Here is a 26,568-nt window from a genome sequence, read left to right on the forward strand (position 1 = left end):
AAGATAAAAGGTGATAAAGAATAGGACAGACGAGACATTGGGAAGAAAGTGAGCGGCCACAACAGGATAAAAAGATACAATAGACGAAGTGTTCCAAATGTCGACAAAACCTACCTTTTTGCGTTTGTTGTTTGATCGCTTGACAAAACCATCTTCCTCTCTCTCTTTCCATCTGATTGCCAAGTGGAAACCTGATTGCAAGTTCACTACCTGATCAATTCAACCTAAAAAGGTACATTCCTCAATGGCCCTCCAAACTCCAAGTGGGGGTCCTGGAACGAATCAGAGGGTTCTTCAGTCCACACAATTCGTGATGACGACACGATTGACTTGCAATATCTATCTTTACATATTCAACTCGGACATGTTGAGAGAGTGTACACGGAAGAGCATCAGGTGAAAATCAACAATAATGCTGCTGCTGCTGCTTTTGCATGAAACAGCGAGGAAGAGTGACTACATATTAGTGGACGGTATACATCCTTCATGTCGAAAATTCAAGCAGTATTCTGGTTATACATATTAGTCCTACCACAATCATGCCCATAAGGGGGAAAAGAAAAAGGGAAGCTAAAGTAGTTGCATAACAATGCTCCTGTAATAAATAAAATGTGAGGAATTGCATCTAGAACACTGAGACCGAAACAGTATGAAAAGAAGAAAATACAGAAGGATTAAACGTAACGAGCCCAGTGTGATTGATCCACCAATCATGCGTTCTACACAACAAATCCAGCTGAGAGCATCAGGATGAAAATTGTGATTTCTTTTCCCACTCATGCACATCTCCAGTAGATTGTGACTGAAATGAAGCTTGAAATGACAGAATACCTCTCTCAAGTTCAAGACTCAGGAACTCCAAGAAGGGGAGAGTTTATTCTTTCACCATTGGTAGAATACCGAACGGGCACCAGAGCAGGATCCTGGTATGCAGTTGCAAGTTCCTCATAGAAACTAGATATTGTAGGGTCGTTTTGGTCATCTCTGTCTTTCTTTATCAAACTCTGTAACACATAACTTGTTACAAGACTTTCCAATATTATACATCGAATCAGAATACTACTTTGCAGAAGAATAGACCACACATATCATCATCCATTATGATTCATGCTCAGTTTATTTTTCATAAATATTTCTAATAGAATACTATTTAAAGATATCTGGCAAGTGATAAAACCATCAAATAAGTTGTAAACATTCCCCAACCAATCTTAAGCGTCATAGTAGCAAAAAGTAATGATACAAAAGAAGCATATCTAAATGGATGTCATTATAAAACAATTCTCTCTCTTTGCTCTTTACCAATCCTTTTTAACTTTTGCCTCAAGTGTTCTTGCCTCACGATAGCCTGTGTTGCACCAATGTTTGACATTTATGGAGAATACGTGCTAGATTTTTAACAGTTGTGCCAGATTAAGATCAAACACAGCTAGGTAGGACTACAAACAATGAGCAGTTTCATACATTATGCCAGACACTCATCCATCGCTTTTCCTTCACATCAACAACCCTTGTGCAATTAGATTGTTAGACAGTGACCCCTATGACCATGCACTTTGAGCAAGGATTAGTTAGTCATTCTTGTTAAGATTATTTGGCACCAAGGGAATTTATAAAAAATCAAGAAAAAGGGTTTTTAATAGCAATAGTTGCGAGGACGTTTTAAATAGAAGGAAAAGGACAATATTCAAGGACAGTTTAAATAGTTGCGAGGACGGTTTAAATAGAAGGAAAAGGACAATGTTCAAGGACAGTTTAAATAGTTGCAAGAAAGAATTGAAAGCAAACATTAAAAAAAGGGACTGTATAAGTTATATCAAAATGGATTCGGTATACACTGAACAATATTCAATAGTATAAAAAAGGACAAGGTTATCACCTGCACAAAGACCTAAAACACTTTAAAATAAAATATTTGAGCAAGTCGGTGGAAAAATCTACCTCAGCAGAATAAGTCTTGAAGGTAGGCAGGAAACGTCTCTGGCAATAGTTGTTGAATATAAGAGTGAGGATTGGAAGAGGAATTGTTAAGCTCGAAGCCAGTGGCAGATCCTTCAGGCCAAATATTCCAATCGCAATGATATGCATCAAAACTAATGAGAATATTGTTGAATTGTGTACTATGGGCCAAAACTTTCCATCAGCATCGAATTTGGGTACATAAACGTTTAATAGCTGCTCAATGACAATTTAAAAAAAAAAAAAAAAGAAAATGAAAAAGATCCAAGCTTAGGTTTCTTCTAATTGAAATTTATAATGTGGATTAAGTCACAAAAAGAAACACCAATGATAAACTAAACCAGTATCTGAAGCCAAAATAGTTGTAAAGCACGTGAAAGTCTAACAGCCTTAATGATAGGGCCACGCATACTAAATGTACAAATGTATTGAATACTGACTACCAGAAATTTGCAAATATAGGGACACCAGGAGGACTGAAACAGAGAACAACTCAATGAATCTATCTGCAAGATTTTCTCAAAAAAAGAAGAAGGATGTAGCTGCAAATTTAACTCATTAAATGCCACCATCTAAAAGACACAACAGTGGGCCATATCACAAATGTCAAGTTGAAAAACAGTATCCAAAGAAAGGAAATCAAGTAAAAGGTTCAAGGATAACACAATGAAGAATATATATAATTACCACTTATGTTAAGTTCTTTAGTTGTCACTTCCACCTTCAGTCATTCAAAATCAAGCACTGAATACCTATCAATACCACTATACTTTTTTGTCTGTTCACAAGCAGGAAAAGGTTCACGTGCAACTAATAGAAGGAACTTGTGTACAAGTTTTATCCTAAAACTTCCCAGTTGGTTTATTTGGAATATTTTTTTTATATAAGTTGACAAGGTTACTAGGTAACGTCTAGGTGCCAAGCCAAGTTAGTGCTAGAACTCTGCATCATACAGAACTAAAACTACAACGAAGTTGAAGATTGGATGAAACAAAGGCAAAAAAGAAAGCCAAAATCTTCCAGTTACTTGATAGAAAGTTTCCAATCTTCATTACATGAAAGCATTATATAATAAGATCTTAACTTGGATCACAACTTGTCAAACACAGATGCATTTTGCGTGCGAGACAAGGAATGGTGCATGGACTCAGCATTAGAATCCTTCCATGGTCCCCAATCTCATTTAAGGCAAGTAGATATTGTCATGCAGGATATCAAATTAATAACTTGATAAAAACCAACCAGAAACATAGCTGACTGACCTGGTTTCGGTAGATTATGTATCCCATACAGAGGAAAACCAAGAGAAAAGGCAAAATGAGAGGTGCAAGGAAGAAGTATGTTACACCAAGAAGGCCAAAAAAGAGAATCCTAGGAATTACACCATGGTAAGGAATTGATGGCACTTCCAATTCGTCATTAGAACTCCCACAAAATTTCCTTTGCATGAAGCTAGATATGAGTGGCATAAATCGAACAAGTTCTAAGGCAGTACCAGTCCATCCAGAAGTCACGACGTATGCAATGAAAAAAGTAGCCTACAGAAAAAAGCAGCATCATATCACTCTCTTGGAGTACATACAAGTGGGCATAGGTAAAGTTATTAAGGCCTTTTCAATTTGCCAAATAGTAATACTACTGCTTCGTCTAATAAATGCATTTCTTTAAGCTCTGACTACATGATGCTGATTCATACGCCCTGTAATCTTGTTCAATACTAAGCGACGGGGATAGTTTATATTTTTATCTGTGGGTAATGAGTGGCAACAAATGGGGCTTCTATTTCCACTGAAGCTCCGATTATTAGATGCTTCAGCTGATCAAGAGTGTGTGAGAAGGTGTCACAGGGAATTTATATTGCTGAAATTATTAGCATATCTCTTGTAGAAATGTTCATAATCTGCTCAATTCAAAGTGCATTTTCAATTGAACGTCTTCCCTGGAAATACAATGGCCCAATATGAAATCACGAAAATTCCAAACCTATGTACATTTTTCTCAGGTCTTCTTTGTATTAAGTCCTATCAGGATGAAACTAGTGCACAAGAACAGACTTGATTCTCCAAGGCAAAATATAGCCATTCTATTCCATACAAAGAATTCCATGTTTTGAGGTGGTAATGTAGGGTAGTATATAATAGAAATTGGTATACATTACTAAGGAATCCTTTGATCAACATAATCATTTCAGCTGGCCAAACATTGAAGCACATACCTGGCCAGGAACTGCAACAGCTAATAAGTTCGGAATTTCCTTAGGTTCAAGAAGAACACTGAAACGATAGAGAGCGGATCCTGATAATACATTTGCAAAAAAGATGTTCCATATGCTAAACCACAGTACTTTGATGCAGGCACTTTTCTCAATCTCACTTAGAGCAACGTATCCTTGTATGGAGGAGAATACGACCATGATGGGTGGTACAAAATAGAGAAACAGTTGAAGAATAAGACTAGGAAGATATCCAGTGACCACATGACTGATGAACGATCTGCGCACAACAAAAGCTCATATTAATAATCCAAAATAGACTCTGTCTGTAAGGAGGAGGAGATTATGCAATTAAGATTCTGGATAAAAATTGAGAATGTGCATCAAATATTGCAAGACTTTAAAGTTTCGTTTTTGCAGTAGATACAAGTTTCACGCTGTAGTTTGTCAGACCATCTCTATCTTTTTTTCATTTTTCTTTTTGTAATTAAATAATGTGATTAGCATCCAAAAAGAAAGCTCAAAGTGTCATAAAAGTGAAAATGACGTATCAAACTACATAACTTTTCAAAAAAGGATTAAATTAACTTTCTTCCTTCTTGCAACAGGTCTCGAGTGAATTCATGCATGGGAACATCATAATACCAAGGAGAATGCTAACTTCACTTGAAGTGATTCATTTATAAAAGAAGCTTCAGTGACAAAACAAATGAATTTCTTCTGCTACGCAAGTTTGAAGCTTTCCAAGTCTTATATATCAGCATTTATGGTTGTTCATGGATTTCAAGAGCTCGAAGCCACATTTTCTAGAAGACTACCATATGAAAACAACACAAGTATGCCAAGCATTTCAAGAAGACTAGCTTACAGATATTCATGAGCAGATTTAAAAGGATCCAAAACAAGTATTTGACATGCTTAACTCAGGAAACATGAGAACTAGAGTACAAAACATATGAAAACAAAATTGAAGAAAGATTACTTACATTCTCAGAATACTTTTCAGAAAAGGGAAGAAACCCTCCAGCTGGTCCAAATTAGTAAGACCTTGTACTATTAAAACAGGTATGAGAAATAAAACAGTGAGAACGGTGAATGCAACAATGACAAGAATGCTGCAAATCCATCTCCTTGTAAAAGATGCTGAAAAGAAAGGCCAGTACACATCCTGGGGATGAGGAGCTCGCTCAGCTGTCCACTCAGTGGGATTTATCCCTTGTCTGATATGCAAAGCTATTGCAGCACCAAGTCTGGTCTTGAAAGATACAAAAGCAGCCCGGACTTCCTGTACACAAAAAGAGGATATATAAATGAAAGACTCTCACTAATAAGCCTTGAGACGGATGCTATAATGCTTGCATATCAGATATTTGGGTAAACACCAGAGCACCCTAGGGCAACGCACATTGGCAGCATAACTGCATTAAATTGGTATACACAAGAAAAGGAAAAGAAGAAGAAGAAGAAAAAAAGAGATGTCATGAGATAAACACAACATAAATGCAGTAAGTCACTACATAGAAGTTGTTACAATAACAGATCCTTTACTAGATACAATACACCATTCAATGATTGAATATTAGCCACATTCAGAATAGCATATGCCACATTCAGAATAGGCACTAGAAAGATATTAAAATTCAGCCAAAGAGAAGCAAGTGGCTTCAGTCCACAATGAAAACAAAAGCATATTGCTCGAAAAAAAGTCTGAAACAGCATCATTGTCCAAATGATGCTTATTTTAGAGGACCAATACTGCTAAACTTGACAGTTGATGTTTGAAGATTAGTCATTCACTTAGATCTTCTCTTCCTTGATTAGCACGCCATCATTAGGATATATGTGAGCTCCTTTCAATGAAGATAGACTTTCTTACAGCTTAAAGATGCTTGTGCAGTGGCTTAAATTGATGTACCATGTAAAGCTAACATAACGTAAAGACAATGCAAAACCAACTCACAGAATGAACTCACTGGGTTGTCACTTTCTAACAAAGTACAAAAGGAAAGTTTGGGTATTGAATAAGTGCTTTCGAGAATCCAATAATATGAGACCATCTCCTCAGGTTAGTATCATATTTAGCTTTCCTGAGTTGCTCTAGATTACTTTGACAAAAACATAAATATTCCCTTCCTACACAAACCAAATCATTGGGTGTCAAGAATGAGATAAAGTGAAAAATGCTTCCAGAAACAAATAACTGCCCAACAAAATCCACTTCCCAACAAAATCAAGGAAAGGTCATTTACCTTCATTGCAACTGAAGATTGTTCAGTCCTCACATTATCTTCAACATCTTCTAACTGCTTCTCATATTGTTCCAGAAGATCAACTCTACGTCCACTAAGTCCCATAAACCCAGTACGCTTGAACCTTTGCTCGCTCCCGTCGCCTGACCTCAATCTCACAAGCTTTCCATACAAATTATCTGCATCATTCTGGAGGAGTATTACACAGATCTCAGAGATTGAAGCAACTAAAGTACTTAATCTACATTGTTGGAACCCATAGAAAGAAATAAGAGATTTTTCATTTGCATCTACTCATGCTTTTTACGTCAAGCCAATGTGGTTAGTTTCCATAGACCAAATCATAGCAAATGTCATAAACAGACTAAGATGCGATATATCAGCAATGGTATCCAGTTTCCACATTGTTGTATATTTGTAGTGCATAGATATCTTCACAAAATTACATAAAACCTTTGGCCAAGCAGCATATATTGTGGTTCATGTCAATATGGCAACACCAGAGATGATTTCCCAGGAAAATGTCTAGTCAATGAACACTCTGCTCTAATGTGTAAAATCAAAGTAACAGGATAGCAATTACTCAAATTTTTCCACAAGCAGCCAATATCACATTATTCTACTAGGCTATCACAAATCCAGAACTTCTCAATTAAACTCAGACTTGTGAATTAAATATAAATCCAAGACAAACTTCTCAATTCAGCTAATATTAATTAATTATGAAGGCACAAATCGAAGAGTATTCTCAGAGAAGTAAAATGAAGTTGATACAATTGTTTAAATGATCTGCAAATATTGGAAGTGACAAATATATCAAATTCCCATGATGCTTACGATAAGGTTTTTGAGTTTGCTTGTTCGACGAACTACATTATGTGAAAGATACGTAGAAGGATAAATTTCTGTGAAAAAGCTCTCGACAGTATTGCTGACGCTTCTCCCAGAGGTTACTGGGATGCTTCGGACTAAAACAGTAAACTCTTGTGGCTGAGGTTTCGATGAACAGAAACACGCCAATCTTTTGGCTGAGATATTTGCATGTTCCTGCAGATTGTATAGTATTTCAGAGTCCAAACACTCCTAGATTCATAATATTTTGACCAGGAAAGATAAATTAAAACCACAAGGGATGATTAACTTACAAAATAAAGAAGGCAGCAAACAAACATCGTGAAAACATACACAGCACAAAAGTGAATCCACAACCTTAGAAAGGCCAAGATAGACAGTCAGAGATCAGATCCAACTTAAATATCTGCTATAAATTCACTAAATTTCAGCAAGCAATTGAGACTCTGTACTACATCTCTGCGTTGTCAATTAATACCAGCCAATTGATGCAACCAATGTTAAGCCGAAGAGGCAATGAAGTCAAAGGAATCAATTTTGTTATCGTAAGACGTGTTACATTTATAAGAATTAGAAAACATGACAAAAGGCACAAATGTGGGAATTCTTTCAATGATTTTGGCTTTTGTTATCCTCAGCAATCTCCTATATCCCGTTGGTCAGAAGTACCAGTAAATTCCGGGTTCATAATTAAAGACAAAAGTCACCTGTTTGAGCCATCACCCACATTTGAGATGGTGAAAGTTTCCAGAGTTTTATTTTGCACGCCCGTGAAGTCGAGACTTGGCTGATCACCCATATAATTAACAGGAAGAAGAATAAAAACCCCAATAACCGCAGCAAAAGTGAAGATCCTCAAACTGCAGAAGTAAACAGGTACAGTGAGCAAAACGTGGTATGCAACAAAAGTAAAGAAAAAGGCATACGGACACGTAGATATGAACAGCCTTTGACGTGCAATCACGCATATAGAAATCCAAAACTGAATAACCTGAAGATAAAAATGCGCATGAATACTACGCCGTCCAAACCGGAAACTGATAAAAGCTCATCTTCTGAGGGTTGCCATGCCATTCTGACCCAACCAGCAGACGGTAATAACCTCTCCAAGCTGAAATCCCCTCTCTCTTGGGATTTGCCATGAGCAACCAGTCTTGGTGCATATACACCGGCATTGCCTGGCTGCTTTCTCAATATGGAATACAATGCAAAAAACAGAAAACAAAGAGCAAGATTGATTCCAACCGATGTCAATAGTGCAGAAAGAATCATCACTTCAAGTAGCTGGCTCAACCCGAACTACAGTACTCATTCACAGAAACAAACCCACCTCCTCAGAATGCCTTATCAGATGGTTCGATCGACTTAACTGGGCATGCCAAAAAAAAAAACGATGTTAAAAGAGTTACTAAGAAAATGAGGTGCAATAGCGTAAAGGGGGTGACTTCATTTATAGAAGCACTCCTAAAGAACAAACTTTCTTGGGTCTCTTCTATTAAAGTGAAACTCCTAATATCGCGTATCAAGCCGGAAAAATTCAAAACGATAAAGAAAGAGGGAATAAAATGATGATAAGATACAGCTTTTTACTAACCCAGAATCGTCAGAAGGCGATAAACTATAAAATATTTAGGGTGTGACAGAATCAGCTGTAAGTAGAAGGTAATGAAAACAGTAGAAGCTTTTTCTTGCGTGTGTTGATTCTGATATCAGTAAACGTGATGTTCCCAATACAGACTTACAAGTAGAAATCTTTATACACTTTAGAGCAGCAGAAGTATCAGCGACCTGAAGTTTCCCGAATTTGCTGAACAAAAATGAAGGTGACAGGGGGAGGAGTAGCGCTCACTACTTCAAGAATCGTGCCAGTCAAACTTTTGACCAAGAGAGTGGGAACCCTAATCAAGATTCGAGAAAGATGATACTGAGCAGAGAAGTAACCGACTCATCATCGAAGAAGTAGAGAATCGATACTTTGATTGAGAGGGTTATGTTGCAGAATGAGAGCAGACAGTAAAATTACTTTCAGAGGAAAAAGTGGGTGGGAGGGCCCGGATCAGCTCAGCTCAACTTATTCACTTGTTTTGGCACTAACCAAATAAAAGTTATTTGGCGCTAACCAAGTAAATGTTAAAACCGCCCCACTTACAATTCATCCAGCCTACCCTCGCGCGTGAATGGTTCAGCGGTAGCGTCTCTCACCAGTGAACCTTGAGATCACAAGTTCGAGTCTCCGCTCCGCTGGATTCCTCCGCGCACTTAACGCGTTCGGGCCGGGTTGGGGCGCCGGGTCCGAACCGCAGGGGATTAGTCGGACCCGTAAGGATTGATCCGAACACCCCTGTATCGACAAAAAAAAAAAAAAATACAACTCACCCAGCCTTGCTCCTATTTTCGGCCTCTTATCAATTAATAATTACTACCCAGTAATCCCAGGTTCGCCTTTATTTTTAATATGCAATATGCATTTTTGGTTCCTCCATATCCTGTGGGTGAAGGGCAACCGATAATCAATTCCCCTCCCCCCCCCCCCCCCCAAAAGATATCCCCAAGGCCCAAACACGGAAAAAGCCTAACAAAGAGGTGAATCGCTATTTCATTTTGTGAACATCACTCGCCTCTAAATTCAACATACATGTGCGAGCTTTATCATGAATTGTTATTTTATAGTAACAATTTAATGTATGTAAAATAAAAAAATAATTAAAAAAATAATCATAAAATAAAAAAGTTTTAATCCAAACAAGGTCTTAGATGCAGAATAATAGTGTACCCCTTGTTAAAGTTGAAATACCCTTCAAATCTTTTTAGTAAACTGTTCACCGCTAATCTCATGTCCAGTTTAGATTGTGAATTTTTGTAGAAAATTTTTTAAAATATTTTTCTTGACAAATTTTTGTAAATTTTTATTTCACATAAATCTCATTACTATAGTATATATTTTTACAAAAACATCAAAAAAATACAATTCATATGGGATATTCTATAAAAAAAAATGGAAATCCTCCATCTTTAGTTTTTTTCTCTCTTTTTTCCAATAGGATTATTTTAAAGTACTAATAAAAAAAGAATTGACAGCAAGTCATAACGAATCCTTTTAAAATTAAAACTTAAAATATCCAATCACCTTTTAAATAGGTGATTGAAAAATTTATTCAAAAAAAAATCTTAAAAAACTGCAAAACAAACAAGGTCTTAGGTTCATTTTTTGAATTTTTTTAATGTAAGTAGAAAATTTCAATTTTAAAATCTTTCATTTACACTCCCTTCTCCTATACCACCCAATCCATTCCTTTCCATAAAAATTATTTAGCTTGAATATGAAGTCTCATATAGAAGCTATAATCAACACAATTTTTGAGAAAGCAGCATGATTGTAGACTTTTATAAATTAGATCAAAATACAATGTTTAAATTAGACTTTTATGATTGTATTTCCAAAAAATACAAGATTTAACTGACATTACAAATTTAGATCACAATGGAGCGTACAATAAATAAATTAATTGAACGCTTATTTTACGTACTAATAAATAAATCTTATAGGTAGGATGACATTGATATGGCAAGTTATCCCAAAAAAAAAAAAAATGGCATGGAATGGTTTGAAACTTTGTTTTGCATAAGCCTTGTAATTATACAATAATATTATTTATTATGTACCCTTAATGACAAATGATCGAAAACACCAATTGCAAAGTTAGACAAGCTTCAAAAGGTAGACTATTTTTTTTTTTTGGAACACACATGATTAATTGTCTGTTTGAAGTTGAAATGGTTTACTAAAATACACTTTAATTAGTAGAACTTTAGGTTATAGTAGTGTTTCATCATATTATTTGGGTGCATAATTGTATAAGTATTTTTTTATTTGATAATGTGTAATTTTGAAAATAAAAAAAATTATTTTTCTCATCATTTAGTTCAAAATTTATAATAAAATTATTAAAATTAACTTTTTTAGCCTTTTAAAATATAAAAGTTGTTCTAAAAGCATCTATTTTAAGCTTACGTCAAAAGTACTTTTTTTTTTTTTTTTTTTTAACAAAAACAGCGCAATCCCAACCCCAAACAGCCTGTGTAATGAGATATGAAATTTAACGACAAACTACTAATAAATAAAGTTGAAAAAGAGACTGGTACTGCCATTGATACCGTGGATCGCTTGTGTCAGTATAATTTGGGAACCTAAAAAGTCAGCGGCCCGGTTCCAAATCCAGCGAGGAGGAGGTGGAGGAGGAGGGGCTTATTTAATTGTTTTTTCCCTGTACTCCTGCTCCGTGCTAGTACGGAGTACTAGTTATATAGTAGTATATATTTGGCGGAGGGATCCAAAAATCAAATGCCAATCTCCTGGCGGGTCGCCACTCCGACTCCGAGGAATCCCCTGTGATTGAGAAGTTATCTCGAAATCCTTTCTGGGGTTGGGCGTTTTGGGATTGGGATCGGGATCGGGATCTTCAGGTATTTGTCCTCCTCTTTGATCTGTATGTTTGTATTTTTTAAATCTGATTTTATTACTGATGTATTTGTGTCCCCGTGTTACTCTCACCATGATTTGTTGTTCACGTCGTTGATATGATTGATTATTGTTGAATTTAGTTCCTATTGAAGTTAGATCTGGTACCTAAGATTCGGAGCTCCGGGTTTTCATCACACTCCCAATCCTGGCCTTATTGATAGCACCAAGCTAAATCTCCAACAATTTTTTTTTTTCATTTTTTGGAGCGATTTCCAACCGAGCTATCAATTTAGGCACCCAACACTTTTTTTCCCTGCCCTGGGTTGTTGGTGATTACTCAAGAGAATGACGAATGTCAAATTTACTGTAGGGCCAAAGTACAGTGAAATGCCTTCTATCTTTAATTATAGACTGTCTTTGCTACTGACTATTTCCATAAAATTACAAAAGAGTGAAGCCCTTGTGGCAGTTGAATTCTTTTTATTGGTTATGCTTGTGGTACTGTTTTGTAACTACAGGCTAGCTGATGGTTGGACACTTATCTTTTTATCCTCATTTAATTGTTGCAAAGAACGTTTAATACTCTAAATCATAAAGCCCGTCTAGTGACCATCCCTTCTAATGCTTTGTACCAAATAGAAGCCTTGATTGTATAGCTGGTCAGGGGACAATAAGGTTGAAAAAGAACCTAATTTTAAGTGTAATTGGTTAATGGCTGAAAACACAGTTGGCATTCTGTAAAAAATTATTGCTTATGGGGGACACCGATAGACTGCATGTATGATAAATTCCAGAGTGGTAGTAAATTCTGTACTTTGTAAATAATTTGGCATACTAAAGTGGAATCATAGGGAGACCTTGGGATATATATAGCAATTGATTCTAAGTAAACCTAGTCGTTAAGAGCTTTTTTCATTTCTGACAGAACTTTTGATACTTCATATGATATAAAATTTGATAATATTGACATATGGCTGATTTCAGTGGATTCTTTTAGCACGGCATGAATCTTTTTAGTTTCTTTTAGCATCTTCTCGATAATATTGAGAAGTGACCCATTGGGTTGTACGTTTCAAACTTGTATATCTCATCTTTTTGCTTGATTTCTGTCAATTACAGTGCGTATATATGGTCGTAAAGCTCTGCCTTTTTTTCTGCTGCTAGCTGGTGCATATTGTTCTAGTCCTTCTTGAGTGGCATTCAGGAGTCATACCATGGGTTGCTTAAATCAACAGACTGCAGTCAATGCTGTGGTTAGAGGGCCCAAGGATGGTTCCTTTAGGTCTTCAAGGGTTGCCTTGGCATGCATGGTAAATTCAGAAATTGGTGCAGTTTTGGCTGTGATGAGGAGAAATGTAAGATGGGGAGTGCTTTATGCTGATGATGATCAAGTAGAGCACTCTCTCATCCAGTCTTTCAAGGAACTACGTAAAAAGATTTTCTTATGGCAACATCAGTGGCATTCAATTGATCCAGTGGTTTACCTTAAACCATTTCTGGATGTGATTCAATCTGATGAAACTGGGGCTCCAATTACTGGCGTTGCTTTGTCGTCAGTTTATAAAATTTTAACCCTGGAGATACTTGATTCAGAGACTGTGAATGTTGATAAGGCTTTGCATCTAATTGTCGATGCTGTAACCAGCTGCCGCTTTGAGGTGACTGATCCTGCTTCTGAAGAAGTGGCACTAATGAAGATACTTCAAGTTCTTTTAGCTTGCATGAAGAATAAGGCATCTGTTCATTTGAGTAATCATCATGTTTGCAACATAGTGAACACATGTTTTCGGATTGTTCATCAGGCAAGCTCTAAAGGTGAACTTTTACAGAGAATAGCACGCCACACTATGCATGAATTGGTTCGGTGCATCTTTTCGCACCTGCCTGACATTGGCGACAGACCGCATGCGTTGGCTGAGGGAAGCAGAATGTCTGCTGAGACCGAGGTAGGCATGGATATTTTTCCTGTCTGACATCTCTATAGGTTTAGAAATATCTTTTTTCTCTTTGGCCTGATGAATAATGCCGCAGTGAGCGAATGTCGACTGACTTTAAGTGGATTGATGCTTCAGCAGTCTTATTACAGATATGCTATCTGGTTATATACATCTTGGAAAGAACAATCATTTGTATATTGATATAATCTGAAATAGTATTTTGTTATCTTGTATCTGGGCTTAAATATATTTAGTGGATGGGGTATGAGCATTCAGGGTTAATATATACTTGTTTAAGGCCATAGCCTGTTTTTGTTTGACAATAAAAAATTGGATGATGGGTTTATGGGTATTTCTACCAGATGTATCTTAAAGTTTTCATTCCATCATGCAAAATGAATAAATAAATTCCGAGTCCTAAACCTCATGGTATTCTGCAGGTTCATGTGCCAAAAGATACTCATATTTTGGAAGGTACACAAGGTGTTAATGCCAATGGCAGTGCAAAATTTGATGGTAAGGCACTACCTCTTAAAGAGGCTTCAGGTAATCCTGCATTCACATCAGCAAGCAAAGTGGATGAGGAAATTATGACACTTGGCTCAGTGGAGGTTGCTCAGAATGGAGCTGACTCTATGATGGATCCATATGGTATCCCTTGCATGGTGGAGATATTTCAATTCTTGTGCTCTCTCTTGAATGTGATGGAAATTGAAAGTGGTGTGAGATCCAATCCTATTGCTTACGATGAAGACGTGCCCTTGTTTGCTTTAGGTTTGATTAACACAGCAATAGAATTGGCTGGGGCTTCCTTTGGAGATCATGCTAAATTATTGGTCCTGATACAGGAAGACTTGTTCTATAATTTGATGCAGTTTGGCTTGTCAATGAGTCCATTGATTCTCTCAACTGTTTGCAGCATAGTTCTCAATCTGTATCATCATCTGCGTACCAAGTTAAAACTGCAGCTTGAGGCTTTCTTCTCTCGAGTACTATTAAAGATTGCTGGAAGCAAGCATGGATCTTCTTACCAACAGCAGGAAGTTGCCATGGAAGCCCTTGTGGATTTCTGCAGGCAGCCTTTTTTTATGGCTGAGATGTATGCCAATTTTGACTGTGACATATCCTGCAGCAATGTATTTGAAGATCTTGCCAACCTGTTGTCAAAAAGTGCCTTTCCAGTGAACAGCCCATTGTCCGCATTGAATACTCTTGCTCTGGACGGTCTGATTGCCATGATTGAGGGTATATCTGAGAGGATTGGACATGAGTCATCAGCCCCAGAAAGGTCTCCAATACAACCTGAGGAATATAGACCATTTTGGACGGTGACGTGTGATAATTATGGTGAACCTAATTGCTGGGTCCCCTTTGTTTATAAGAAGAAGCAAATTAAGAAGAAATTGATGATTGGTGCTGACCACTTCAACCTTGATCCCAAGAAGGGCCTGGAATTTCTTAAAGGTGTAAATTTGTTGCCAGATACACGTGACACCCGTAGTGTAGCATGCTTCTTCAGATATACAGCTGGTTTAAATAAGAATCTTGTTGGGGAATTTCTGGGAAGTCATGATGAGTTTTGTATTCAGGTGCTTAAGGAATTTGCGCAGTCATTTGATTTCCAGGACATGAACTTGGACACTGCACTGCGCATTTTCTTGGAAACTTTCAGATTGCCTGGAGAGTCTCAGAAGATACAGAGAGTGTTAGAGGCATTTGCAGAAAGATATTATGAGCAATCACCAGATATTCTGGTTAACAAAGATGCTGTATTTGTGTTGTCATATTCTCTAATAATACTCAACACAGATCAACACAATTCGCAGGTGAGGAAGAAGATGACTGAAGAAGATTTCCTCCGTAACAATCGTGCAATAAATGGAGGAAGTGATCTCCCTCGAGAGTTCTTGTCTCAACTTTACCACTCAATCTGTGAGAATGAGATCCGAATGATTCCAGAGCAAGCTGCTGCTGCTTCAGTAATGTCACGAAGTCATTGGATCAGTTTAGTGCACAGAGCAAAACAATCTGCTCCATACATTTTCTGTGATTCTGGTCCACATCTTGACTATGACATGTTTGCTATTTTGTCTGGGCCCACAATTGCAGCTATCTCTGTGGTTTTAGATCATGTGGAGCGGGACAATGTTTTGCATACATGTATTGATGGATACTTGACAATAGCTAAAATTTCAGCGTCCTATAATTCTGTCGATTCATTAGACGATTTGGTTGTGTCTCTTTGTAGATTCACTAATTTGTTGATTCCATCCTTAAACAATGAAGAATTTATTTTAGCTTTTGGGGATGATGCTAAAGCTAGGATGGCAACTGTGGCTGTTTTCACGATAGCAAACAGGTATGGTGATCAAATTCGCTCAGGATGGAAAAACATTCTGGATTGTATATTTAGCCTGAATAAGCTGGGTCTTCTTCCTGCTCGACTTGCCAGTGATGCTGTTGATGACTCAGAGGTTTCTTCTGATCAAAACCTAGTTAGACCCCCGTCATCTTCCCCAACAACATCTACTCCATCTCCAGTTGCCCCATCGAGGAAATCCTCTGGCCTGATGGGGCGGTTTACTCAACTGCTATACCTTGACACAGAAGAACCTGAATCCTATCCTACCCAAGAACAGGTTGCTGCTCGTCAGCGTTCTCTTCAGACAATCCAAGACTCTCACATAGATAGCATCTTCGCAGAGAGTAAATTTTTGCAAGCTGAGTCCCTATCACAGCTTGTTCAGGCTCTTCTCTTAGCTGCTGGGCGGCCTCGCAAGGCAAACAATTCTATGGAAGATGAAGTCACTGCAGTTTTCTGTCTGGAATTGTTGATTGCAATCACGCTAAACAACCGGGACAGGATCATGCTTCTATGGCAAGGTGTTTATGAGCACATAGCCAGTGTTGTTCAGTCAACAGTGATGCCTTGTGCTCTGGTGGAAAAGGCTGTCTTTGGGCTCCTCCGGATATGTCAACGGTTGCTTCCATACAAGGAAAATCTGACTGATGAGCTTCTCAAGTCTTTGCAACTAATACTGAAACTTGATGCTCGGGTTGCTGATGCATACTGTGAGCAGATCACACAGGAAGTCATGCACATTGTGAAAGCAAATGCGATGCAGATAAGATCGCATATGGGATGGCGCACTATTATATCACTGCTATCTATCACAGCTCGACATCCAGAGGCATCTGAAGCAGGTTTTGAGACATTATCATTTATCATGTCCGAAGGGGCCCATCTGTCGCCTGCAAATTATGTACTTTGTCTAACTGCCGCCAGGCAGTTTGCCGAGTCCCGAGTTGGTAATGTTGACCAGTCAATCAGATCTTTAGATCTGATGGCTGGTTCACTGGACTGCTTGGTACGATGGTTTTACAAAACCAAGGAAGCCATGGGGGAGGAAGCTGCCCTAAAAATGGCTCAGGATATATGGGAAATGTGGTTGAGGCTGGTACAAGGTCTTAGGAAAGTCTGTGTAGACCAAAGAGAAGAGGTAAGAAATCATGCTATTTTGATGTTACAGAGGTGCTTAACAGGTGCGGAGGTGATGCATATCCCAGTTGGTTTGTGGTCGCAGTGTTTTGATCTAGTCATCTTTACATTGCTTGACGATTTAGTTGAAATTGCACAGCAGCATTCTGCAAAGGACTATCGTAATATGGAAGGGACACTTGTTCTGTCTCTGAAGCTCTTGTCTAAAGTGTTTTTACAGTTATTGCACGATGTCTCACAGTTGGCATCCTTCAGCGAATTATGGTCGAGGGTTCTTAGCTGTATGGAAAGATATATGAAAGTGAAATTCAGAGGGAAACGAAGTGAAAAGATCCATGAATTAGTCCCTGAGCTCCTGAAAAACACATTGCTTATTATGAAGTCAAGTGGGCTTCTCGTGCCAAGTGAAGAGGACAATTTTTGGCAGTTAACTTGGTCGAGCGTGAAAATTTTGGCCCCATCTTTGCAATTAGAAGTTTTTTCTAGTGATGAATTGGAGCAGCTGCAGCAGAAGACGCAAACGAATGGTTGTAGTCCTATCCAAGATGGAAATGTTATAGTTCCCCCTAGTGAAACAAGAGCTTGAAGATAGATTTTCAACTACAGGCTCGGGACAGTGATTAATTGAGGCGTCAAAGTGTCCATATTGTTGGGTGGAAGTCATAACATGAGCCAGAGAGTCCGGTTGCAACCCAAGGAGATGATGATCTTGGTGACTGAGTTTGAGATGTGGTGAAAGAAGAGGGTGAAGTAAACGATTTTTGTTGAAGCCAAAGCTGATATTTGATACTTGCAAATTGTTTTATGTGGCCATTACAAGTACAGATACCAGCCTTTGTTTTGAGGGCAGTTTGGTGCCCTTCTTCTTCCCCAAATGAGGGGGTTAGGAGAGAAATAGGTTATTTTACTTGTTAAATTTTGTTTTGTGCTGTTTTGGGGCTGTCAAATAGATAGTAGTTGCTGCGCTAAAATGAATTATTCTTAGCTATTCATTCCATTTGTACAAAAAGTACCCTACCCAATGTTACTACTAACCGGTATATTAGTGAATTTCGCTTTTGCGCCATGGTCCTGCCTCTCTCACACATCATTAACTTAGCAAAGGCTGGAAGGAACCAATGCCATGATGCTGCTTTTTATTGCGTAAGCAAATAGATAATTTTTTTTGAAGTTCGAATGTCCGCTAGAACTTAACGTGTCTCGTTTTCTTTTCTTTTACGGATAGTCGTTTTTTTTTTTTTTTTTCCGAATCTTTCTTTCGTTTTCAGAACAATTCCAGGAAAGTCCTCAAAAACACTGGGCGGACCCAAATTGCAAATAATGGCTGTCGTTTTGCAGACCCATCAAAAAAGCCAGAAATTTTCCACCTTCCTCCACTGGCTGCCCAAAATAAAATAGGCAAAACGTTAGTTTTTAAAAAATAAAAAAATTTTCTCATAGCAGAGCAGGCGAATTATCCGGTCACTTTTCTAGGTAACGAAGAGGATTCCGATATTTCCCGATCGCCATCGATCAGGTGCGCTGTGTTTCTAATTTCTACTATTTGTTTTCTGCGGATAATAACGAATGCGAATTTGGATACTTTTCCTGGACTGGTCTCTGGTTTAACTGAATCGACACCTAATTTTAGGGTTGAATTGAATTGAATTCGGGGGAGAGCGCTTCTTTTCCAGAGGAGCAAGATGAGTGAAGGTTTTGAAAGATATGAAAGACAATACTGCGAGCTGTCGTCGAATTTATTGAAAAAGTGCAAGTCAGCCAGTCTTATTGATGGAGGTTAACGAAAGCCCTTTCTCAAGACTCTCTCCTTTTTTCTTTTTTTCTTTTTAATTAAATTAAAAATTTCCTTCGATTTCTCAAATTGTAATATCGCGTTAGCTGATCATGCACAACTTTCTGCATCATTGTTAGGTTTGTTGTGTATTTCTGTTTGGTTTACAACTGAGAGTTACATGTCAACTATGTCATCAAGGACATTGGGTTCTCTATTCTGGCTAGCCTTGGTAGTGGAGGGGATTCGTCTTGGATTCTTGATGAGACCTTGTCCTTCTAACCATTTCCAAGCGCACAGATGCAGAAACCAAGTTTTGTATGGATTAGGCATTTGGATTTTCATCTCGTGTGCCTTGCATACATCATCAATCTGTGAACAATGATGTTTACTGACATATATATATATATATTGAGATGTCAAAAATTACTACTGTTTTGCAGAGCGAAAGAAACAAAAAATATCTGAAATAAAAGCTGGAGTTGACGATGCAGAATCTTTGGTACTCAGACTTTGATCTACTACTTGAATGTTCCAATTTAGTGCTCAGCTTATGAGCTACTTCTGACATTGGTTTATCAAATTCAGATCCGCAATATGGATCTTGAGGCTCGAAGTTTGCAGCCAAATATAAAGGCAGTCCTGCTTGCCAAGCTAAGAGAATACAAATCTGATCTGAACAATTTAAAAAGTGAAATGAAACGACTTGCTTCATCTGACCTAAACCAGGCTGCACGAGATGAGTTACTGGAGGCTGGAATGGCCGATAAACTAACGGTATGTCTTGATTTTTTATGAGGCAATGGCTGGCTTTTCTTTTGTTTTCTGCAACTGAGAAGCCTATTATTACAGCTTAGCGTTTCCATATGAGAAGGTGAGAAACCGCCAATCATTATGAAAATTTTCGAACTGTTGGAGGCTTGCAGAAAAAAATTCATGCTGCTCTTACGAAGGAAAGCCTGATAGCATCTCGAGGCTGCTTTAATTTAGTAGGACGGAAAATGACATCAATGTCCCTGACAAGCTTATCTTAAGAATTTGTGTGCTACATTTTCTTTTTGGATTATTTGCTGGACAGTATCCTATGTATACATTTGTTTGGCCTGCTAGAGTGATGAACTTGACTTGTAAATAGATGATTTAGGTTAAGGTGCTTGGGCAAGAGAGGATCTTAAATATTCGTTAGCACCACTATAACTGAGATGGAAGTCATGAATTGTCATTCTTTTATCTCTTTACCTTCGCTCTTGCTAATTTATGGGAACGTGGTACTTCTCTCATTAGGTATCAGCAGATCAAAGGGCAAGACTTTTAACGTCTACTGATAGATTAGACAAGTCCAGTGACAGGATCAGGGACAGTAGGAAGACCATGCTGGAGACGGAAGATCTTGGTGTTTCAATTCTCCAAGACCTGCACCAGCAGCGACAGTCTCTTTTACGTGCTGATAACACGGTAAGATTTAATTAATGGGGGTTCATATACATTTCAGCTTTATTCTACATAGGAGGATCGATGTTTTTCATTAAAATTTCCATATTCTTTAGCTATCTGTGGGCTGTGGTCTTATTGTGAATCAATGGTAGGGGCATTCCATCAACTGATGATTTCCTCCTTTTCTAGCTGCATGGTGTCGATGACAATATAAGCGGGAGCAAGAAAATAGTGACCAATATTTCGAGGAGGATGAGCAGAAACAAGTGGATTATTGGGGCTGTAATCACCGTCCTTGTTGTTGCCATTGTGTTGATTTTGTACTTCAAACTATCCAAATAGTTTTCTTCGATGATGTATTGCAGTACCCATTGTCTTGATTTTGTTCTCGTGTGTGCACTTGATGTTTGACTTGATTAATTGAATGTGCTTCTGAGTACAAGAAGATTTGATTTCTTATAGTGTTGGATTACGAATTTACGTGCTATAGGAGCATCCGAGAATTTGGCGTCAACGAATTCAATGCCCACACCCAAATGACAAAGGGATAATTGCAGAAACCTCCCCTGAGATTTCTGACATTTGCACTGACTGCCCCTCTAGGTTTAGAAATTGCATTCACCTCCCCTGAACAGTAACAATTCGTTGCAGAAACCTCCCTGACAGCTTGATGTCCCATTAAAAAATTATTTGTAGAAGTGAGATAAAACATTTCTTCCAATTTTACCCTCATCTTGCTTGACAATTATTATTTGCTTGACAATTGCTTAACTAATTATCTAATTAGTTAATAGTTAAGCTAATTAACTATTAATTAATTATCTAATTAACTATTAACTAATTAATTAATTAACTAATTTTTATTTATCTAATTTACTAATTAACTAAAGCTGTTGTCTGTCTGAAACTAACAAACTATTTGTATGTTAAACTAATTAATTGCTTAATTAATTAACTAACTAACTGATTAACAGACTATTTGCATGTTAAACTATTTGCAGTACGCATTACCTATTTAAAGTATCGGCTCTTTATGGGTATTTTACTTTCAAACATTTAATTTATGATAAAAACATCAATGTTTGTAAGTAAAATTCAAAAAGTGTTACAATAAAATTCAAATTAGTTAATTAGTTAATTAATTAATTAGATAATTAGTTAGTTAATTAGTTAAGCAGTTAATGGTTAATTAGTTTAACATGCAAATAGTTTATTAGTTTCAGATAAACAACAGCTTTAGTTAATTAGATAAACAAAAATTAGTTAATTAGTTAATTAGATAATTAGTTAGTTAATTAGTTAAGCAGTTAATTAGTTTAACATGCAAATAGTTTGTTAGTTTCGGACAGACAACAGTTTTAGTTAATTAGATAATTATTTAATTAGTTAATTAGTTAAGCAGTTAATTAGTTTAACATGCAAATAGTTTGTTAGTTTCGGACAGACAACAGTTTTAGTTAATTAGATAATTATTTAATTAGTTAATTAGATAAATAGAAATTAGTTAATTAGTTAATTAATTAATTAATTAATTAGTTAATTAGTTAATAGTTAATTAGTTTAACTATGCAGAAATAGTTTGATTAGTTAATAACTATTAACAATTAGATAATTAGTTATTAGTTTAACTATGAAGAAATAGTTTGATTAGTTAATTAGTTAATTAGATAAAATAGAAATTAGTTAATTAGATAATTAGTTAATTAATTTAACTATGCAGAAATAGTTTGATTAGTTTAACAAATTAAACGTTGGTTTTGATGAAAGTACTCAAACCTTTCATCTGATAAAGTCAAATCCAATAGGGGTACTCTAGTTATTTCACGCACTTTTACCTTTTAAATTAGTTCCAACTTTTTTTAGGGGAGGTTTCTGCAATTATCCCAATGACAAATAACCTTCTTTAATGTGATTAGATTTTCACGATTATACCTCATTTACTGATATTTCTAGTGAGTATTGATAGATGGGAAAATCGTTCAAAATGTCCCTCACATTTTACAATATAACTTTTTTCGTCCCTCACTTTTAAAAGTGTAATTTTACGTCCCTTACAAATTCACATTGACCAAATTTGATCCTTACTAAGATTTCCGACTAGTTTTTTGCCAGAATCCATCACGTGACTTGCATGTGATCATTTTCTAAGGGCAAAATTGTCAAATCAAATTTTATATAATTCAATTCATAATCCCTCACATTTCATAAAATAAATTTTTTCGTCCCTTACATTTCACAAAATGAATTTTTTCGTCCTTCACATTTTTCAAAATGAATTTTTTCATCCTTCATATTTTTCAAAATGAATTTTTTCATCTTTTATTGATCATGTGTGTGAATAATTTTTTTTTAAATTCATGTATATGTCTATTTGATTTCACCTGAACAGTACGAATAGCATGTGAAATCAAATAGAGATATATTACATACTATTCGTACTGTTCAAGTGAAATCAAATAGATATATATATGGGTTTAAAAAAATTGTTAGTTTTTCACTTATATTCATTTTTTTTACTCGAAATTTGAAAATAAAGAAGGCATTTAATCCTAAATATTATCGAGTGTTTATATCGAATTAAATTTGGATAGAAAAAATAAACAAAAAAAAAAGTATGACAAAAGAAATAAATAATTGGCACTTTCAAATTTTAAGACAATTACAAGGCAAGTAATTCAACTGTTGGTCTTAAAAGTATCGAGTAGAAATTTCAAAATTAAACTGAAATTTGTTAACACAATTATAGAATTCGAGTTAGGACCCATTAATTAGATGACCTTATTATGCAACTCAATAAATAAATTATTACCAAAAGAGAAAGGTCACAAATATTGAATAGGTTCAAATGGTGAAATCATATAAATAGATACATGGGTTTCAAACAAAATTATTAGTTTTAAACCCCTATTTATATCTATTGAATAGCATGTATATAACAACGATTAGCATATTTAGATGAAATCCAATAGAGATAAATTACATGATATTCGTATTGTTCAGGTAAAATTAAATAAATATATACGTAGGTTTATAGGAAAAAAATATTCAACACATGATCAATGAGGGATGAAAATTTTTTTTTTGAAAAATGTGATGGATGGAAAATTTTATTTTTTGAAATGTGAGGAACGAAACAATTCATTTTATAAAATGTTAGGGATGATAAAATTCATTTTGTGAAATGTGAGGGACTATGAATCAGATTATGTAAAAATTTGATGTGACAATTTTGCCCTTAAAAAATGATCACATGCAAGTCACGTGGTGGATTCCGGCAAAAAACTAGTCGGAAACCTAAGTAAGGACCAAATTTAGTCAATGTGAATTTGTAAGGGACGTAAAATTACACTTTTAAAAGTGAGGGACGGAAAAAGTCATCTTGTAAAATGTGAGGGATGTTTTAAATGATTTTCCCTTGATAGATCGTACTCCTTGGAAAATAAAGTTTAGCGTCAACCAAGAAAAGCTAATAGGTGGTGCCATCAGGGAAGAGTTTTTGTGGTGTGTGCCAAATTTATCACATCGATTCAATCTTTAGGTATATTCCAATTTTTATACTTTATAGTCGCCAAACGGGGATGTAGCTCAAATGGTAGAGCGCTCGCTTTGCATGCGAGAGGCACGGGGTTCGATCCCCCGCATCTCCACTAATCAGTCAGTAGTTTTTGTTTTTCCGGAGTCCGGACCCGGTAGTAGATTCTGCCAACTGGGGAGCAGATCCTCGCCTCACAACCGGGGATGTAGCTCAAATGGTAGAGCGCTCGCTTTGCATGCGAGAGGCACGGGGTTCGATCCCCCGCATCTCCACTAATCAGTCAGATTTTGTTTTTCCGGACACAGCAGTAGATCCTGGCAATGGAATAACGAATTTGGCCCGGCCGAAAAAACGCAATGAGACTGATTTATATGATGCCTAAAATAGTTAGTGTGTTTGGATGGTATTGAAAAAAGAAAAAAACATTGCAGTAATTTTTGATATGATATATGTAAGATAAAATAATGGTTAAAATATATGTTAGTTATACAAGCAAATAGGTTTTTATATCCCAACAAACGTAATACTATCAGCTCAGAAATTCCGAAGAATCCACAGTAAAACGAAGTTCTAGTTTGTAACTTTCGACTCGTAGAGAACATGGACCAGCAACACAACAACTGCACCCTTTATTTCTTTTGGCAGCAACATCATAGCAAACTCAGGATAGCAGAGACAACTTGGAAAAAGGAACTTAATTTCATTGTTATCATCTGCCAATTCTGGAGGGGGAAAGAACGCATGCTGGTAGTTTGGAAGAAGTTGCTTAATACGGTAAATGTCTGAGAAATAAAAACAAAAAATTACATCTTTCGTTTTTTCACTTGCTGGGAAAGAACACATCCTCTCACGTTCCTACACAGACTCCTCAGATCATGAGGCCTCCTCTGGTAATCTCAACTGTCATTCGGTGTCTTGAGTACATAACTATCTGATGCACTTTTCCCTCTTAAATGAACTATAGTCAGCAAGCAAGCTACCGTTAACTTTACTCTTCATGTTCTCCATTAATCTCCTTAGAACCTAGCACAATAAAGAATGCAGACAAATCGGTCAGAAGAACACTTTTGTCCACCAAAATTAATCTTTTCCAGAATCCAATTTACCATCCATCTCTCCTAGTCAGGAATAGGGTAAGTTATGAACAAGAAGATGCGCCAAGTAACTAACCGACTCTGCAACTTCTCGACGAACTTCTTCAGGAATTAGTGAGAGCGCAGCTGGGAGAATGAAGCTCATGTTAATCTGCAGTGTACCTGTAAGCCTAGTACGAGGACCCCGTCTATCAGGGTAAAGAATTCCTTTTACTCCAAGGGAAAAATTAGAAGGCTTTAGCACATCATCTAGTCCTTGAAGCTCCCATCTAATCTGCACCACATATAACGAATGAGGAGCCAGTGACAGTTGAAGTGCTTAATAATCCAGCAGATAGAACAATGACAAGCACACTTTTTTTTTCCCCCTGAAATTTCACTTACAATTTCAAGTTCGACCACCTTTGTAATATCATTAGGAACCTCAGGAGGGTATTCAATCCCTTGTGATTTACATCTCACTCTCATGTCAATTACTGGCTTGACGGTTTGGAACAGGAAGTCTATGGGTAGCATATTAATTCTCCATTCTTCCTGCATGGGACAGATTGCTTTTCAAGCGTTATATAGAGGCAAACATATGTACGGCCACAATCACTAAGGGGAAAAAAAGATAGATAAAAGATTAAGCACAAAGGAAAGAGGGGAGAGAGAGAGAGAGCGCAAAGAGCGAAAACAAGATGCTGTTGAAATTTCTGCAAGTTTTTTTTTTCACTGCAAGTTTAATTGTTCTTAAAAGTATTCGAGAAAAAAAATTCAAGACTTCAATTTTAGGCTTTAACTCGAAGCGAGAAACAACTCCTGGCAACAAGTCTTGTCAATTGACCCCCTATGAAATTTCAGTGTTTAAGCCTTGTGATATAACCCGTCTTGACAGATTTAACAATTATCCTACAATTAAGATGGTGCCACACGACCCCCCAAATGCTCATAGTTGGTATGGATATATGACAAAATTCACAATGAAATTACAATTAATGTGATCCACTAAGTTGCAATGAATTCGAGAAACAGTTACCTCACTAAGTTGCTGGCTTCTCTGTTTGTCAGGAAAGATGGCTCTAAAAACTCTGGGCTTATCCTCGAGATATTGGTCAAAAGTGGCCTACCACGTCATTAATTTCACAGTTGGTCGACTTGATAGTCAATAACATGCTTAATTACCAATGCCCCTATGGCTATAACAGACAAATGCATAATGGAGATGAAGAGACATCAGATTGGTAATAGAAATACCCCGGGAAGTTCATAGAGAGGGACGTCGGTGGAGATTCTGGAAGAATACGTTGAAGGGTTGGCCACCTGTGCCATAATCATCAAAGGCTTTGGCTTTGTTTGGCAGCTGAAGGTGAAGCCGCATTGCAACCTGGGTGGCAGCACCACCGCCTTGTGGTTCCATGGTTTGCCAGATACCAGTAGGCTCTTACAGGACGAGGGCGCTACAAAAACTGACATGGCTCATTCATTCTCCTTTGTCTCTATCTGTCTTGCAGACTACTGAGACACTGGAAGGAGCATTTCGCTGCTTGATTTGGTACTACTATTTCATTAGTGCTGGGCTCTG

The 26,568-nt window shown here is 36.9% G+C and overlaps 4 protein-coding genes and 2 non-coding genes across 13 annotated transcripts; 4 read left to right on the top strand and 2 right to left on the bottom strand.

Moving 5' to 3' along the window:
• Positions 1-397: 397 nt before the first annotated feature.
• On the bottom strand, positions 398-9,314 carry LOC113753297 (CSC1-like protein HYP1). Of its 5 annotated transcripts, XM_027297413.1 has the most exons (12): positions 9,015-9,314; positions 8,603-8,641; positions 8,264-8,454; positions 7,980-8,132; positions 7,566-7,629; positions 7,258-7,467; positions 6,421-6,609; positions 5,158-5,456; positions 4,175-4,451; positions 3,222-3,497; positions 1,942-2,175; positions 398-1,004 (listed from the first exon to the last, which is right to left on the bottom strand). In XM_027297413.1, the coding sequence occupies exons 3-12, from the start codon at positions 8,344-8,346 to the stop codon at positions 843-845; spliced, it is 1,947 nt and encodes a 648-aa protein (XP_027153214.1). In that variant the 5' UTR covers positions 8,347-8,454; positions 8,603-8,641; positions 9,015-9,314; the 3' UTR covers positions 398-842. The 5 variants fall into 5 exon arrangements, with proteins under 5 accessions (XP_027153214.1, XP_027153212.1, XP_027153211.1 ...); XM_027297411.1 differs by having other exon boundaries at positions 8,264-8,641; positions 9,061-9,314; XM_027297410.1 differs by having other exon boundaries at positions 8,264-8,641.
• A 2,107-nt stretch (positions 9,315-11,421) lies between these two features.
• On the top strand, positions 11,422-18,236 carry LOC113751632 (ARF guanine-nucleotide exchange factor GNOM-like). 2 transcript variants are annotated; one of them, XM_027295701.1, is made up of 3 exons: positions 11,422-11,736; positions 12,854-13,680; positions 14,112-18,236. In XM_027295701.1, exons 2-3 carry the CDS (start codon positions 12,949-12,951, stop codon positions 17,754-17,756), a joined length of 4,377 nt encoding a protein of 1,458 aa, XP_027151502.1. In that variant the 5' UTR covers positions 11,422-11,736; positions 12,854-12,948; the 3' UTR covers positions 17,757-18,236. The 2 variants fall into 2 exon arrangements, with proteins under 2 accessions (XP_027151502.1, XP_027151503.1); XM_027295702.1 differs by having other exon boundaries at positions 12,899-13,680.
• Positions 18,237-18,492: 256 nt separating this feature from the next.
• Positions 18,493-20,847, top strand: LOC113754313 (vesicle transport v-SNARE 13). The gene is made up of 6 exons (XM_027298693.1): positions 18,493-18,686; positions 18,801-18,946; positions 19,385-19,443; positions 19,530-19,718; positions 20,226-20,396; positions 20,565-20,847. The coding sequence occupies exons 2-6, from the start codon at positions 18,853-18,855 to the stop codon at positions 20,715-20,717; spliced, it is 666 nt and encodes a 221-aa protein (XP_027154494.1). The 5' UTR covers positions 18,493-18,686; positions 18,801-18,852; the 3' UTR covers positions 20,718-20,847.
• Positions 20,848-23,949: 3,102 nt separating this feature from the next.
• TRNAA-UGC lies at positions 23,950-24,022 on the top strand. Its single transcript has one exon. It is a non-coding gene; the product is annotated as a tRNA-Ala (tRNA).
• Positions 24,023-24,109: 87 nt separating this feature from the next.
• TRNAA-UGC lies at positions 24,110-24,182 on the top strand. The gene has a single exon. It is a non-coding gene; the product is annotated as a tRNA-Ala (tRNA).
• A 286-nt stretch (positions 24,183-24,468) lies between these two features.
• On the bottom strand, positions 24,469-26,568 carry LOC113753223. 3 transcript variants are annotated; one of them, XM_027297324.1, is made up of 5 exons: positions 26,241-26,565; positions 26,023-26,109; positions 25,389-25,538; positions 25,081-25,278; positions 24,469-24,933 (listed from the first exon to the last, which is right to left on the bottom strand). In XM_027297324.1, exons 1-5 carry the CDS (start codon positions 26,457-26,459, stop codon positions 24,838-24,840), a joined length of 750 nt encoding a protein of 249 aa, XP_027153125.1. In that variant the 5' UTR covers positions 26,460-26,565; the 3' UTR covers positions 24,469-24,837. The 3 variants fall into 3 exon arrangements, with proteins under 3 accessions (XP_027153125.1, XP_027153127.1, XP_027153126.1); XM_027297325.1 differs by having other exon boundaries at positions 24,842-24,933; positions 25,017-25,278; positions 26,241-26,568; XM_027297326.1 differs by lacking the exon at positions 26,023-26,109 and having other exon boundaries at positions 26,241-26,567.

This window comes from Coffea eugenioides, chromosome 11 (assembly GCF_003713205.1).
Source record: "Coffea eugenioides isolate CCC68of chromosome 11, Ceug_1.0, whole genome shotgun sequence".
NCBI lineage: Eukaryota > Viridiplantae > Streptophyta > Magnoliopsida > Gentianales > Rubiaceae > Coffea > Coffea eugenioides.